Genomic DNA, 16,658 nt, shown 5'->3' on the forward strand with positions numbered 1-16,658 from the left:
TTTCAATGTGACAGAGTGCAATTATACTGTAGTGGTTCCCTGAATGCCTAAGTATGCTAATGTAAAAAACTGGCCAACAACGGACTCACTTAAACATTTCCTTAAAAAAAAATTAGCTGTTTAAAGCAAAAATTTAAGAATGCATTGTAGCGCTTCTAACAACGAAAACATGAAACGTAGGGCAGTAATAACACAAAGGACTGGAGAAGGGGCATATAAACATTGCCTTGTACAAGTCTTGGGTTAAATGTGGTATCATGTTAAGGCGGATAATGATGATTTAAAGCTGCATATTATAAATTCCAGAGCAACTACCAAAATTCACAAAACAGGAGGTATAATTAATCAATCAATAAATAGCGCAGATAATATTTAAAATATTAAATCAAAAAGAATCAGGAAATGAGGGAAAAAAGACAATGGAAGGAACAAATAGAAAACAAAAAGCAGATATAAATTCAACCATAATGTTAATTAACTGTATTTGAAAATAAATGATCTAGGGGCGCCTGGGTGGCTCAGTTGGTTAAGTGTCGGACTTCGGCTCAGGTCTTGATCTTGCGGTTCATGGGTTTGAGCCCCGCGTCAGGCTCTGTGCTGACAGCTCAGAGCCTGGAGCCTGTTTCAGATTCTGTGTCTCTCTCTGTCTGACCCTCCCCTGCTCATGCTGTCTCTCTCTCTCTCTCAGAAATAAATTAAAAAAAAAAAAATTAAAAAAATTAAAAAATAAATAAAAATAAAAATAAATGATCTAAAAACTCCAATTAAAAGCAGCATTGCCACAATGAATAAAAAGCAAGACCCTATATTTTGTCTATAATAAATGCCCTGCAAATATAAAAATATACATGTTAAGGGTGATTAGATCGAAAAAGGTACGTCATGCAAACGCCGATCTTAAGAAAGGTCTGCTGGCTCTCTCACTGAGGAATATTACCACAGTGCATGCCTGTGAGTATCAATATACATGCGGACATTTCATCACAATGAAAGTTAATTCACCAAAAATGTAAATTTAAGTAGACACACCGTCCACCTGAGCTTTGAAGCACACAAAGCAGAAACTGACAAGAGCTGACAAGAAAACCAACAAACCCAGTTATTGTTGGAGGTTTCAAGGTGCCCCTACATGACTGACAGCAAGTAGACAGAAGCAGCGAGGACACAGAAGACATGAACACTGTTTAACTGACACTTAAAGAACACTCCAGGGGCGCCTGGGGGGCTCAGTCGGTTGAGCATCCGACTTCGGCTCAGGTCATGATCTCACAGTTTGTGAGTTCGAGCCCCACGTCGGGCTCTGTGCTGACAGCACGGAGCCAGGAGCCTGCTTCGGATTCTGTGTCTCCCTTTCTCTCTGACCCTCCCCTGCTCACTCTCTGTCTCTGTCTGTCTCTCAAAAATGTATAAACATTAAAAAAACTTTTAAAGAACACTCCACTCTCAACAGAACACATATTCTTAGTACATGTGGAACATTAACCAAAACGGGCCCTATGCTAGGCCACAAAACAAGTCTCAACAAATTTAAAATGACTGAGAACACAACACACTGAGTATATTCTCTGTCTACAACAAAGTCAGGAATAAATAAGGGAAATCAGAAAAATCATCCAATATTTACAAATTTAAACGTATTTCTCAATAACTCATGGGTCAAAAATAGAAATCACCAAAAAGTTACAAAGTATTTTCAACTGAATGGGAATAAATGTACAAAATGTCACTATTTGTAGAATGTAGCTAAAGTAGTATTAGAGACACATTTACAGCTTTAAATGCTTTTATTAGAAAAGAAAGGTCTAACGTCAATGATCTAATAAGCTTCTAGAAGAAGCGAGCAAATTCAACCCCCAAAGTATGTCAGTCCAGCACAGTTTACTTCAGAGATATCATTTTATTGGGTTAGTAAGGTTACCCATAGGCTTCAAGCCTCTGATGGTAATTTGGAGGCTCCCTTACTTGGCTGATACTTAAGAACCTTGATGGGGCTGCTCTTATGGGAGACATTTGTATTTAAATACAATTTAAGAGTTTGCATCAGTCCGTTCTGTTGCTTCCCTGTTAGTGTCTCAAAATCAAGTTACCGATAATTAACAATTCTATCACCTCAAAGGCAGAACAGTAACGCGGAGACAAACTTCAAACTTACTGCCAGCTAGTCGAAATGAATTTTAGAATCCAGTTTGCTCTAACAGTGGATGAGGGGGCTACACTGACTAAAGTCTGAACCACTGAAAAAGCCACACTGGTACATTTTACACACAAAGAGTCACTCTAAATATTTTTGCCGGACAGAAGGCCTGCTTTTACAGGAGTATTAATGTGCAAATAAATGCTCTTCATATTTGATATGGTTTATTTTATGTTATTATTTTCGGTAGACTTCACACCCAGTGCGGGGCCTGAACTTCCAACCTGGAGATCAAGACCTAAGCTGAGATCAAGAGTGAGATGCTTAACGAACTGAGTGAGCCACGTGTCCCTAAAACACTTTATTTTATAACAGAATTAGAAATGTCTCATGAAATGCCGCTTATGTTATTCACTTGGTTAGCTAATTCTTTCTTCAGACGTAGGTAAATTTTAGCTTAGTCCTTTATCAAAAGAGAAAAAAAAATTACTAACATTTCATGTCGCTGGAGCCGAATTATTATAATCCATCCTACTTAGTTTTCAGTAAAATTAACAAAAAAAAAGGCTACCAAATGTGATAACTTTCTGAGAATAAGGCAGTTATAAGAAAATGCCTGATGTGCCCCTTACCAATATGAGCTCTGTCAGATATGATAAGCCTTTTTTCCCAGCCTTCCAGACCTAAAGGGAAGGAGAAAAAAGATACAGTTAACTGAACATTTTGTATAATTTTTAAACCTTAATTTCTTTAGAGATACAATGTTTCAAAGTGTTTTTTCACGGAAGTACTCACTTATACATCTTGTCTTCTGTATAGGATACATACTTAACAGGAATGTTCTGATCTGTCATTCATTACAGATAAGCTTACGCACAAATTCTATCTTTCTGAATGTTTAACTCTAAAGCGCTTTAAACTCAAGTCACTCAGAGCCACATAAAATACTTCTCTAAGAATCCAAAAGCAAATGGTGGGGAAATGTTTTTGTTAGAAGCAGGGGAGGGGGAATTAGTTGCAGAGCAGGAGAAAAGAAAAGAAAAAAGAAAAGGGCGTTACTCTGGGGAATGGCACCCTTTCCCAAAAGACTGGGATTAAGGGTGTCTGGGTGGCTCAGTCAGTTAAGTGTCAGATTTCAGCTCAGGTCATGATCTTCATTTGAGTTCAAGCCCCAGTCGGGCTCTGTGCTGACAGTTCAGAGCCTGGAGCCTGCTTCAGATTCTCTCTCTGTTTCTCTGCCCCTCCCCCTCTCATGCTCACTCGCTCGCTCTCGCTCTCTCTCTCAAAAATAAACATTAAAAAAAATTAAAGTATAAGACAAAACGTTAAGTTGTCCGGCATGAGATTTTCCAACAAACTTTACAATAAACAAACCAGTTACCAGGCAAAGCGGTCAGTCATTCATACCTTTTCCTTTTTGGACATTTTTCTCTGCTTCCTCAAATAATCCGGGTAGATGAATTACCACACCATTTCCTAAAGGAAAGCAGAAAAACAAAAACAAAAAACCTTAAATATCTGTACTTATAATACAGATATACATAAGGATACTAAAATACAGACATCTATGATAATCCTCATTTGGAGCAGCAGATATATGAAGGACTAAACAAATAGACTATCTGATTTATCAGGGAGTTACCACAGAAATGATTCCAAGTTTTTAACAGGAGCGTAATGTAAATACACACAGAATACACAACACTAAAATTACATTCAATATAATTTGAAATCTCTTTGAAACAAAGTGAAACTTGTTTTGAAAGAACCTGGTTAGGTCGGTCTAGGCAAACCGCGCCAGGTTATGACGCTAAATCGATGTCTTTAAAATTGGGGAATCATACCCTCTTGGTGGCCGTAAAATCAATTTAGTGGGTTGTGATTAGCATTTTTAAAGATAAAAAGACTAGGATAAAAAACTTCAGACTGCATCATCATTGTTATAAGGGTTCAGAATCAATCCATGGAACACCTCTTGTGTTTCTGACTGTGCATCAGTGTTTGGAAAGCTGATTTGATGATCTAATACTACTTTATCAAATTAAGGTTGCCAATGACCACAGTTAAATGCAAATTATTCCAAAAAGTATTAGTGCTACAAGACAGAGTTGTAAAATAGCCAAAGTTAGGTATACTCCAGAAGGTACGAAGGTCAAGATTAATAAAGGATCAGTGATTATTTGAGCAGTGAGAGATGAAATCAACTTGGATAATGAAAAATGAACACCATTATCAACTGAGGGAAAAAACCCCAAACAGTTCAGTTTATACACTCACCAATGAATGCGGTCACATTTGGATTAATTATTCCACTGGGTAAAAGATGAAAATCATATTCCACAGAATCTACAACAACCGTATGGCCGGCATTATTTCCTCCCTGAAAATATAAGACAGGGGACAATTGACCCAGACGATAAATATGACAAATAATACATCTCCCTTCCAAAGTGAATTAGTAATTTCTTTTAAAATGTCAGTATAACTGAAGAAAACCCAAGTACACATTTGCCACAAACACTTATTCTTTAGAGGCTTTACAATAGTTCAGCTATCCCCTTTCCCCACCACAGTACCCTGGTGTGGTTTTTCCTGACAGGATCTAGAAAACTAGTAAATTCAGGTTTCTAGAAGGTAGAAAGACATCTCCCCCTCTTAAAAGAGGAAAAATGTGAGAAAAGATACAGGGAACAATTAGTTATTCTGGTTTGGGCACTATAGAGGATACGCAGCGATCTAATTCATTATCTGTGATATTTTATCCAAACACAGAAAAATCCCTAGATCAGAAGAGTAATCATTCCAGTTGCCCTAACTTGGCATAAACATTCATGTAATTCCCACTGTACTAAGATGGTGTCAGGCAGCTCTGTGACCTGAAATTTGTATTCTTACAGGGACTTATCAGCTAGGAAATCTCCAAGTAACTCCTTCAAATACTGGCTATCCGGAGCCTCCAGTTCTTTTTTCTTTTTTTTTTTTTAACGTTTTATTTATTTCTGAGAGAGGGAGAGACAGCGTGAGCATGGGAGGGTCAGAGGGGGGGAGAGACACAAAATCCGAAACTTGAGCCTCCAGTTCTTAAATGTGTAAGTCCGTCTTGTGAGTTCGTTTAGTACAACCCCGAATCCGCTCATATCTGGAGAAAGTAATACACTGGGTCAAGGAATCTTTAAAGCTGAGGAACACACTATAACCCCACAGTGAAATCTCCACTCTGTGAAGCAGGTGCCTAAAATAGTCAACACAAAGCAAAATATGAGGTCAGATTACAAAAATTAGGTACATAGGAGACTGATTATTAAGTGACCAGATAATTTTTCTATTTCTTTTTTTTTTTTTAAGTTTATTCATTTATCTTGAGAAAGGGAGACAGAGACAGAGAATCCCAAGCCAGCTCTGCACCATCAGCACAGAGCCTGACCTGGGGCTTGAACTCACAAACCAACAGATCACAACCTGAGCCAAAATCAACAGTTGGATGCTGAACCAACTGAATCACCCAGGTGCCCAATTCTTCCAATTTCTAAGCTTAAAAAGCATTAAAAAAAAAACCCCACAAATCAACTGATATGTTTAAACTTCTACATAATATTAACAAAAAGTTTTAAGTAAACAAACTGGGAATATATTTGCAACAAATAGATACTTTAACAACATCCTTGCTGGACACTAAAAAAAAATTCCAATCAAAACTCTATGTCCTGAGAACGACTAGTTTAACATTATCCCAAGGCTATTTTTGACGAAATGAATGTTATTTACTTTTTACCAAATCATCACTAATCACGAATTCACAAAACCTGCCAGAAAATAGGTCTTGCAAAGAAAGAAAAAAGGAAATGCCTATTTATACTGTTCTCCACAAACACCAAGAATTGCCTGCGTTAAGACTAGCATCTGCCTGTGTCAGGTAGGTTTAAAACAATACAGAAAAAGCCTGGACAGTGGGGGCCTTCAGTCTGGAAGACAACAGGCCGGGAGCAGGACATGGGGACAGACAGAAGCAGGAAGAGTGACTTGCAACACTTCCCTCGCTCAATACACCGAGGGGACACGTGTGTATTTCTTCACTATTGTAATAAGAAACATCTGCATATGATAAGAGGCTCTGAAGGATGCGCCCACCAGCCCCTCCTTACCCGTCACTGTCACCACCAGGTTCTGGTGTAACCTCCGGAGGTAATTTGCATAAGCAAACAGGTGTCTGTATACTGTTTTATTGCACACATCCAAATGGCAGCGAACTGTATACTCTTGGGCAGCTTGTTTTTACTTAGCAAATCTGAGCACGCATTCCATACCTTGCAAACTGAACCACCTCATTCTCTTCAAGGTCCTACTGTACAGCTTTTTATAGGGTCACATGCATAATTCGTTTCCCATGAGAGGCGTCCGGGGTGTTTCCAACCTCTTGTCCTCAGAGACAATGTCACAGTAACACTTCCTGGTGCATACTTTATCATGACTTCACACTTCTGCGAGTTTGCCACCAATTCTGATAGAGTCCTAAAATAAAAATAACTCCCAGGACAATTCTTACTTGGTGTTTATAGCTTTTCTTCCACTCCCATCCCTCATGCCAACATTAGCTTTTTTGATCGTGACTTTTTACGATTTAGGAAACCTCCCCCAAACTTTCAGGAGAAATCTTTGTGGAATACAAAGCTCATTAAAATTTCTGGAGATGCTATGAAGACACTCAGTTGTTATTAATTCTGAATTGTTATAAACCGCTAAATCTAATAAATTGTCTGCAACTGTTATAAAGTATGAGTGACTTTATGACAACAAAACCAGTAAAGCGTTATTACTTCTGCAAAATCGGTTATTTTTTCAGTCCACCATTTGCCTAAGATACAAAAACTACACCACAATTTTTGAAGTAAACCTCTAAGGTCAGTCTCCTGATTTACACAAAACTACTTTTACAGATGCACTAATAGAATCATTCAGTGAAACAATTATTAACTCGGTGCTGCCCACTCACGTTCTTACTGTGTAACCAAACCCTACTCTCGTAGATAATATTTTACCCAGATAGGCTGTGACGGTGGCAGTAACCTAATAAAGCGGATTGTCTGTCACGGGTTGTGAGAGATGAAGCTTGGGGGACAGACTGGTGTAATTCGTTACGTTCTTCCAAGTTTACAGGTGGTGGCTCAGGCTGGAAAAGTTCAGCTGCAAAAAGGCTTGAAAATCGCACCTTAGTGAATGGCTGAGCTCATTCAGACATTAATCAGCCTTTTCAATAACCAATGTCCTATATTCAGGCTTACCACAGGATTTAAATCTCATTTAAATTCTATTTGGTTGAGCCTGAAAATATGGTTAAATATACCCAGAATAACCCTAGATTATCCTATTAAGGAGCTAGGGGAGAAAATGTTAAGTGTGCTTATTAGTATATCTGCTCATTAGTGCCCCAGGGGAGCTGGGGTAGGTCTGCTTCTAATCCCCAAACACACAACTCTGCAGAAAAGACTCCTGAGGTGAACTGAGAGGGGAGTTACTCATAAGGAGCTTCCTGACAAGGTGATCTGTACACGAAACAAGTTTTAATAAACTGTCGTGCTTTGCAAAATGTGACAGATGCCGCTTCAAATTTGAAGTGTCTATTTGGCTGCTAACCTAAAATATTCATAAATTATGTGCAATAGACAAAATTCACCTTGAGAGCTCAGGCAATTGTCTCCAAACAGACTATACCAGTCCAAGGAGAGGTCAGTATCTTAGCAAACAGCAAAACATGGTTTGGATATGCGCACCTCTGCCAACCACCGCCTCACCCTCCCTCCACACCCTGCAGTGAATCAGGAGGGCAGAGAGTGTGAACCGCAGGCTTCCACGTCTGTGATCACAACGCCTCTCACATGGGCAGCTCTACGAGTGCCAAGAATAAATAACAAGAACATATGTACTTAATCATATGTACTTATAACATAACATATATACGTATATGTATATATGTATGTAATAGAACATATATACTTATAATTCTCGTAAGTAGCACTGGGGAGGCCAGAGAGTAATATATAAATGATAGGAGACAAATATTTTCTTGTCTATTTTTAACGGAGATGTACTACTCGCTTCTCAACGCAAAATTTCTGCAAAACAAACTTGATAAATTATCCCACTACAGTCATATATTGATATTCATATATTCATATTGATAGTTACATGTAACTATCTCTTGCTGTTTTGTTAAATTCACATCACGCATGATCCTAGTCACTCATGTAGCATTTCACACTTTTAATTATCAAAGCTGTAGGTTTTATGTTACTTAACTAAAAATACAGAACGTGTTTAATTGTTACACAATCAAACGAGCTGAGGGGCGCCTGGGTGCCTCAGTCAGTTAAGTGTCCAACTTTGGCTCAGGTCATGATCTCAGGGTTCGTGGGTTCGAGCCCTGTGTAGGGCTCTGTGCTGCCAGCTCAGAGCCTGGAGCCTGCTTCAGATTCTGTGTCTCCCTCTCTCTCTGACCCTCCCTTGCTCACGCGCTTGCTCTTTCTCTCTCAGAAATAAATTAAAAAATTTTTTTAATTAAAAAAAAAAGCTGTGGACTAGCAATTAATGTTTTCCAGATCAATGATATCAATAGAGAAAATATTGTTTAATAATTCTCAGATGTCTGAATTTCTTAAACATTTTAAATTTTGAAATTTACCCTCTAAACTCTAAATTTCTTTCTAAAAGAAAGAACCCAGTGGGAACCCAAAATAACTGCATACTATGTGTTGTTACTTTGAGGGAAAACATAAGTTTATAATGCTTTAAATGTTTTTCCTATACTGAATATCACGAATAAATGCAAATTCACTATATTGAAGTAAAAAATAAACATATGAAAGAAAATCCAAACAGGTCTCATCAGTCACAAAACATCCCCTAACTTGGTATTTATTTTTACTGATTCTCTTCTACTATTATTCTTGCTTTAAGATTAAATGCAAATAAAATATTAAATAAGCTGCTTAATGACCAAGAATAAAATGTCTCTCATTGACATAAACTAGAACATTATGATGGGAGGGAAAGGAGAAATAAAATTGTATGTTCTCAAAGGTAAAGATCAAAATTTCTGATATACGCTTTAGTTTTATAAACCATTCCTAAGATAGGTCATTTTCATTGTTTTAATTATAGTTAAAATAATCAGAACACATTTTTTTTTCAAATGTTTATTTAGAGAGAGAGAGGGCAGGGGACGGGAGAGAGAGAGAGGGAGACGGAGGATCCCAGGTGCGCTCTATGCTACAGCAGAGTCCAATGTGGGGCTCAAACTCCGGAACTGTGAGATCATGACCCGAGCAGAAGCTGGATGCTTAACTAAGTCACCCAGGTGCCTCAATAAAAACCCACTTAATTCCAAACATTCTTCCCTCTAGAAAAACTGTGGGTCCACAGTGTATTTAAGACTGTTAGCAAACAGTTCACAAATAAAAATAACCAGGAACTAGTCTTTCCTCATTGTGCATTTTCCTATATGAAATTAACTCTCCTCAGCTAGACCTTTTAGGTGTTCAGTCCCTTTTCTTGCCCTTCCCCACAAACTCCTTTATTTTGTAAATCACAGTAATCACCCCCCTCCAGTCCACAGTAATTGATCCTTACTGGGAAACCTGGTCCGACCAAGCCTGAGCCAATCAAGATCCTCCCCTATTGGGAATTTGATTTTGAGTTAGTTAGGGGACGCAGGTCACCTAAGGGAGCATCCTTAAAGAGAAGAGAAGAGAAGAGAAGAGAAGAGAAGAGAAGAGAAGAGAAGAGAAGAGAAGAGAAGAGAAGAGAAGAGAAGAGAAGAGAAGAGAAGAGAAGAGAAGAGAAGAGAAGAGAAGAGAAGAGAAGAGAAGAGAAGAGAAGAAAAGAAAAGAAAAGAAAAGAAAAGAAAAGAGAAAAGAAAAGATTGCCAGTCTGGCTGCTGAGTTCCCAGGAGCTGCCTTTACCTGAGGCTACTGTGTTTACCTGAGGCCACTGTGAGGACTGGCTACCCCACCCTTGCTTCAAACAAATCCCCATTTTGCCTAAGAGGCTCTCTCCATTGCTTGCAAACAAGAGACTCCAAATGATTCACAACACGAACTAATGGCCATACCGTATGCATACAGCTGCCTGTCTCAAGTTCATGTCTTGCGCTAGTGACAAACTGAATATAAAAAAATGACTCACTTCCAAATGTTAATATGTATGCTGTCAAGAACAAAACTGAAACACACAGGGATGATATAACACTATTCAGTTATTTTGTAACTGTTCTCAGTTGTACACTTACCAATTTGGTTTTAAGCCTAAGAAAGGAGACAATTTTCTTTCCATGGCTCCTCAGAACCAGAGGCTGTCAAGCCTAACTCTAGAATAAAAGGCCTGGATCAGAAAATGGTGATATGCAAAAGTTTCTAATTAAAAAGCTCCAAAGGTCCAAGGGAGATTTAAAGAAAAAATTTTGGGGGCGCCTGGGTGGCTCAGTCGGTTGAGCGTCCGACTTCAGCTCAGGTCATGATCTCATGGTTCATGGGTTCAAGCCCCGCATCGGGCTCTGTGCTGACAGCTCAGAGCTTGGAGCTGCTTCAGATTCTGTGTCTCCCTCTCTCTCTCTCTCTGTTCCTCCCACACTTGTCTCTGTCTCTCTCTCAAAAATAAATAAACATTGAAAAAGAAAAAAGAAAAAGTTTGGAAGGGAATGAAATGACATTAGTCTGCAAAACTGACTCCAAAAAAAAAAAGTGACTTCTGATTCCCTGACTGAACTTGCTACTAGATCTTCCTCTTCCCCAAATGACCCCTCTGAGTTCCTGCTGTGACAGCGGAGGTGAAGACACAGTAAAGGGCCTCCTGCCCTGTTATAAACCCAAAACAATGGTGTCTGCAGCGACAGCAGGTGTCCAAGAGTCCAGGGCTGACACTTTGGTGCGCAAGCCTGGAGGCTCTCAGGCCACTGAGGCCTCTAACATGGTCTGTGCGTCTTTGCTTTGTCCTTCTGCTCTGAATGCACAAACACTGCACTATAATCATAGAGCTCAAAGTGAACATCCATGCACGACAGTTACTGCTCTGGATTCCGCGGAGAGCGGGCGTGCCTCAGACCCCGCGCCTCCCAACTATGCCAGCAAGCAGGCAAGGGTTCCTATTTCCTGCCTCGAGTCTTTAAGCATCTTAGAAACCTAATAGTCTTCTGAGACCGTGCTTATTACCTGTGCTGGTTTCTTCATATAGTGTGAGACCTGTGCCTGTCTTTCCACAGGAAACATTTCACTTTGTGCCAAAACTAAAACACGTGTCAATCCACAGCAATAAGGTAAGGATGACTACCGTCTTATGAAGACATTCCTATCATTGCAACTGGCTTATGATTTCAAAGGAGAACAGGTTAAGTTACTACCGGTAAGTCAATCAATTAAACTATTCAACGGTAACCAGACACACTAGAGAGGAGGAGAAAACATATACAGGGTATCTGAATTTCTTTTTAACAAAGACATCCAAGCACACTGCTCAGTTCTCTTTTAAAGGCTTAAGATACCCTCTTTACCTTACATTATTACGGTTACCTTCCAGTTTCGTGCACAGATAAATGTCAGACACATGATGAAAAGCTTTGGAGGAGCTTAGGTTCCTAATCAAGACCCTTTGTAGGCACTAAACTCTAATACACATACTTACTACACCAGGGTCATGGATGGGAAGACCAGACATGCAACCAAACAATGCATAAACCAACAATGTGGGATGTGACTTTTGTAAAGGCTTGAGAAAAGTTCACCTAATCATTATTTTTATAAAGACAGTTTCTTAAAAACTGAAATTAAACTGCAGATATCAAGTTAAAAAATATTTTTCTCATGAATAAAACTCTTCCTTTAAAAAGGTTTTAAAAAGCTCGATATAGACAAAAATCTGCGCAGTCTGAGTTACATAGAATCAAAAGTTGGTTCAATGCAAACAGCTGTCCAATGTTGGAGCCAGAGTGGTCTTCTGTTCACGGTTCCCACCTGTGTTCCTTTCTTACACCGGTTAAAGTCTGGATCACGTCTAGAAATTTCTTTGAGACCAGGAGCTTAACCCTTTCCTGGAAATAATTTTAACATCTCCCTGTACAAGTTAATTGACTGATGACATGAGTTCCAGTCCATCCAATGATGGTCACTGATCTCCACTTATTGGTGAATGGCTCATCCATACTGATCTTTAGTGTCAAAATCCGACATAGTCCCCAAAAGATAATATAGCTAAATTCATGTCCAGGTATAGAAAGCTAGTAGCTATATGTCAATTTACCATTTCACTCTGGATTTGTTCTGGGCAACAGTTTGACCTAGAGATAATTTGAAATTACCCAACTCACTCACCCGTTGCCACCAAAATTAAAGAAACAAAATAATATTGATTAGGCATCACAGAGAGGATCTCATGATTTAACAACTTATGCCTCAAAAGTAGAGATTATACATTAAAAAATTATATATTATTTCCTACTCTACTATTATATATATCTTTATATATATTATCTATGTTTATCTATATCAACAGAAGAGACTTAGATAGTAAACAACTTGGGACACCCTCATTAACTAAACTTTCAGATCTACTGCCCTCAGCAGACAAAAACTATTTACTAGAATGACATGGCATTCAACTGAAATATGCTGAGGAAATACACACAAAAAATTACAAACATCAGCTATCTCTTCAAGCAGACCCAAGAGATAAGACTTTGATATAAACCATTAAAGCCTCTGAAAATAATGGCACAATATAAAAGTATTAGTTAAAATACTAAATAACAAATGTTAATCCAACAAATACTGGAGATTCCACCTTAAACTCATGCCATTAGCCAATTTAACTTGTACAGGGAGATGTTAAAAGTAATCCAGGAAAGGGTTAAGCTACTGGTCTCAAAGAAATTTCTAGATGTGATCCAGACACCTAATAAATACTGTTGAGGATTTACTTCCTCTCTGCCTCACAAAGTACTTGGTGCTATGGAAAAAAACAACAAGAAAAGCATTAAGTCCTCTTTCTGAGAAAATTTATATTCTAGCAGGGAAAACACAGTAATCCAAGAAAGCAAGATTTAACCAAGTACACCACACACTGGGATACATCTCTGGACTTGGGAAATACTACGAACTATATAAAAGCTGTTGATAGGGGACACAGAAATAGCAATTATTATAAACCTGGAAGAACAGTTTACCTTAAGTGCTAATTCTTTACCATCTTTAAAATTGTGGGAAGTGGTTTGGGAGCTAATTTTAGCTGCATAAAGTCAAGGCATTTAAAAACACCTTAGTGGGGCGCCTGGGTGGCTGAGTCGGTTAAGCGTCCGACTTCGGCTCAGGTCATGATCTCCTGGTTCATGGGTTCAAGCCCCCTGTCGGCTGTGTGCTGACAGCGAGCTCAGAGCCTGGAGCTGCTTCAGATTCTGTGTCTCCCTCTCTCTCTAACCTTCCCCTGCTCGCGCTTTCTCTCTCTCAGAAAAAAAAAAAAAAAAAAGAATTAAAAAAATTAAAAGAAAAACACCTAGTTATCCCTTTTAAATTATCTCTCAATTTTTCTGATTATTCCAAGGAAAATGTCTCAGCTTGCTGCTGTTAGGTCTTTTATACTTTTTTTTTTTTAACTTACTAATCGCTGGTTTGAGAGCCTTCTGCAAATGTCAGCATCTACTACAAATTAACATTTTCTTCATTGTATTTGTTTTCATGGCAAGCCTTTACATACAGCAAGTGACAGGACACACTTTCCTTCATTATTAATTTCAGTTACTATTTTTCTTTATATTAACTTTAAAACCCTGAGGGGAGAAACACAAAGGAAGGGAATACTGTCCTAACTATTCCCGATCACAGGCAACTTCACGGTTAACCAAGACCACCTTGCTTGCTTTCTAGGAGAACAAGAAATAAACCTTGCTTAACAGGTGGTAGAAACTGTAACAGTTAAAAAACCTCTGTAGTTTCTACCTAACAAAATAAAGAAAATAAAGTCTAACAGTTTATTTTGGAGGACTGGGGGTGTTGGGGAGGGTGACAGCAACAGACTTCCCAACAAAGCTACTTTTATGCTGCCAGAAAGGGGCCTTCCTACACCTGGTACTTTAACTCGTTGGCAAACCTGTACCAATATCTTCCTGCAATCCTGACCTGACAATACGTGTTTATGCAGCAACTGTCCAGCAGACTGTAAGCTCCTTGTGGACACAGTTCCTGCCTTTCTCAGCTTCCCGACTCTGGGGCGAAGTGGTTCCCCCTTCATGCCCTGAAGACACTCATTAGGTGATTGTTGGATAAATAAAATATGCCTGGTGTTGGTCTTATACTTACTGCTTTTCCTTAAAAGACATCAACTTAAAATTAAGATATCAGTAGTGGTCGTTCTTTGATTTAAGCCCTCCACATTTATTTGTGAATCTAGAGAATTTACCAAATTAGAAAGAAGTCCGCATAAATCCTGAATCTGAAATATAGGCCTTAAGTGTGTTCATGAAAATGCCACTAGCTTTGCATCTATTCTTTCCAAAAAGGCATTTGATATATTTACATAGTTAAATGCAATGTCAGTTTTTCTTTTAAAAACTTTATTTTAGATGGGAAAAAATTCCTTTATGATTCCGTTGTCAAACCATGAACGCATTATCTGTATCTACTTCTAGAGACACAATCTGTATAAAATCTGAGTTTATGGCATGAATATGACCCCAAAAAATATACTAAGTTCTAGCAAAGTACAGATTTCTAGTAATACACAAAACTTAAATCACCAAACAAGGCATTTTTAAGCTAAAAATGTCTTTCTAACGTTGACTTTTCCCAGTGCTCTATATACACTCCCTAGGAATGTCAACATTCCATATTCTTCAGTTTTATAAGCCAGGAGAACTTCATCAAGTAGGAGTCAGCTTACTAGGGCTGACCAAATAATATAAAGTTACCAAGGTGAATCACAAGAGAGATGCTTAAATCTATTCATTACGTAACTACTTTCACTAGCAAAACTAGTGAGAGTCCTTCCAATGATGAGCTGTTAAAAGGCACTTGTACAGGAAGACTTTAGAATTATATACGGATGGCAGTAAGTCAAGAGTTGACAGGCGACAAAAGTTTGCCTAACAGGTCTGCTCAAATAAATGTTCCTCCTCTATCTTCCACTAACAGTTTAAAGCCAAACTTGGCTCCTTCCAGTCACTTCTCTCTAGGCTTTTCAAGGGCATCAGATGAGATTGGTCCATGACCTTCTTCAAAAGGACGTTCACGATAACACAGAAACACCTTCTCCAGTCTACAAATTAATTCTACTATTTTTAAGGAAATATTCAAATCAAGGATTTTTTTTTAGAATAAATGCCTAAGCATTACTATTTCCCCGGTAAGGAAGATCACAGGGATGACACGGAAGGGGACAAAGAGGCCCAGCCTCTCTCCCTTTCTACCCAGCGAGAGAGTTAGGTATTCTCATACTTGTTTCCCTCTAGCATGGCCAGATCTGATTCTAAGACAAAAGCAAGGCGAAAGCTGGCTTTGGGAGCAGCTCCTAAGGCAATATGGGGCAGGGCTTTCACATAAACATGCTTGGGAGGAAGGTAGGTAAGTAAGTAAGGTAAGTGAGTCGCCAGAGGGATGGAGGAAGAGAGATCTGAAGGTGGAGAGAGGTAGTGGTGGGGCTAAGTGGCCATGCTAAGAGACTGTCTTAGCTAAGGAGTGGGCAGGATGAGTTTCTGCATGCAAAACACAGTAAACAAACAAAACCAAAACACGACAAATCAGAATATCTGCATTTAGCTCTTCCTAAAAGATGACAGTTTCCGCTTGCTCAAATGACATTATTCAGGTAGAAAGCTTTCAATCAACTGGGCCTACTAACTTGTTACAACGTAACACAGCCCTAACACAGCCCGGCACCGTCACACCCTTCACGAGGAAGGAAGGGGCCTTCCTGCGAGGTAAACAGCAGTTAATTGCAAATACATGACAATTTGTTTTGAAAGTGGCTATTGCCCAACTACTTCGAATTTTGAAACTGGTAATAGTTATCTAAGAGCCTCTACCCAGCCTAGAGGCTGCTTCAAAGCAACCGACAAATCAGAAGAAAGCTTACACTGAACACCACGTGTCTCCCGGTAGGAAGTACATTACCGTTCCATTTCCCGAAAGTTCACTTTCCCTGTGAGCGTAACAATGTAAATATTTCTAAATCCCACGCTTGACATCCGCGTGTTTACTTGCCTCGCGCGTAAAGGAGCGGGGATTGTTTCCTCTGGGACCGGCAAGTAAAAAACAATCTACCCTTAATGTGAATGCACGGGGTGCGGAGTCAAACCCCGGGACCGTTAACGGTGCGAAGCCCGGAGGCCGGGCGTTCGTGTCAACAAAGTGGACGCGAGGAGGCAAAGGTCTGCACGCAGGGGGCCCGCAGGTGCGGGGTTGGGGGGAGGCGAGCGGCTTTCCGGGCGCTTCGAAACCACCCATTCCCACCCTGCCTCCCCGGGCTGGGGTGGGGGGGAGGAGGGGGGAGG

General features: G+C 39.4%; 1 protein-coding gene across 2 annotated transcripts in view; it reads right to left on the reverse strand.

Moving 5' to 3' along the window:
- Positions 1-16,658, reverse strand: part of ADSS2 (adenylosuccinate synthase 2) — a 34,344-nt gene that overhangs the window by 17,328 nt on the left and 358 nt on the right. For both annotated transcript variants that reach the window (XR_013334576.1, XM_077761825.1), the window contains exons 2-4: positions 4,412-4,514; positions 3,542-3,610; positions 2,767-2,817 (exon numbers count right to left, since the gene is read on the reverse strand). Coding sequence is in view for 1 of the 2 variants with exons in the window: in XM_077761825.1 (XP_077617951.1) it covers positions 2,767-2,817; positions 3,542-3,610; positions 4,412-4,514 (223 nt within the window). In the remaining variant the exon portion in view is untranslated. The remainder of the gene's footprint in view (positions 1-2,766; positions 2,818-3,541; positions 3,611-4,411; positions 4,515-16,658) is intronic.

The sequence above is a fragment of the Crocuta crocuta genome, unplaced genomic scaffold (genome assembly GCF_008692635.1).
Source record: "Crocuta crocuta isolate KB4526 unplaced genomic scaffold, BGI_CrCroc_1.0 scaffold243, whole genome shotgun sequence".
NCBI lineage: Eukaryota > Metazoa > Chordata > Mammalia > Carnivora > Hyaenidae > Crocuta > Crocuta crocuta.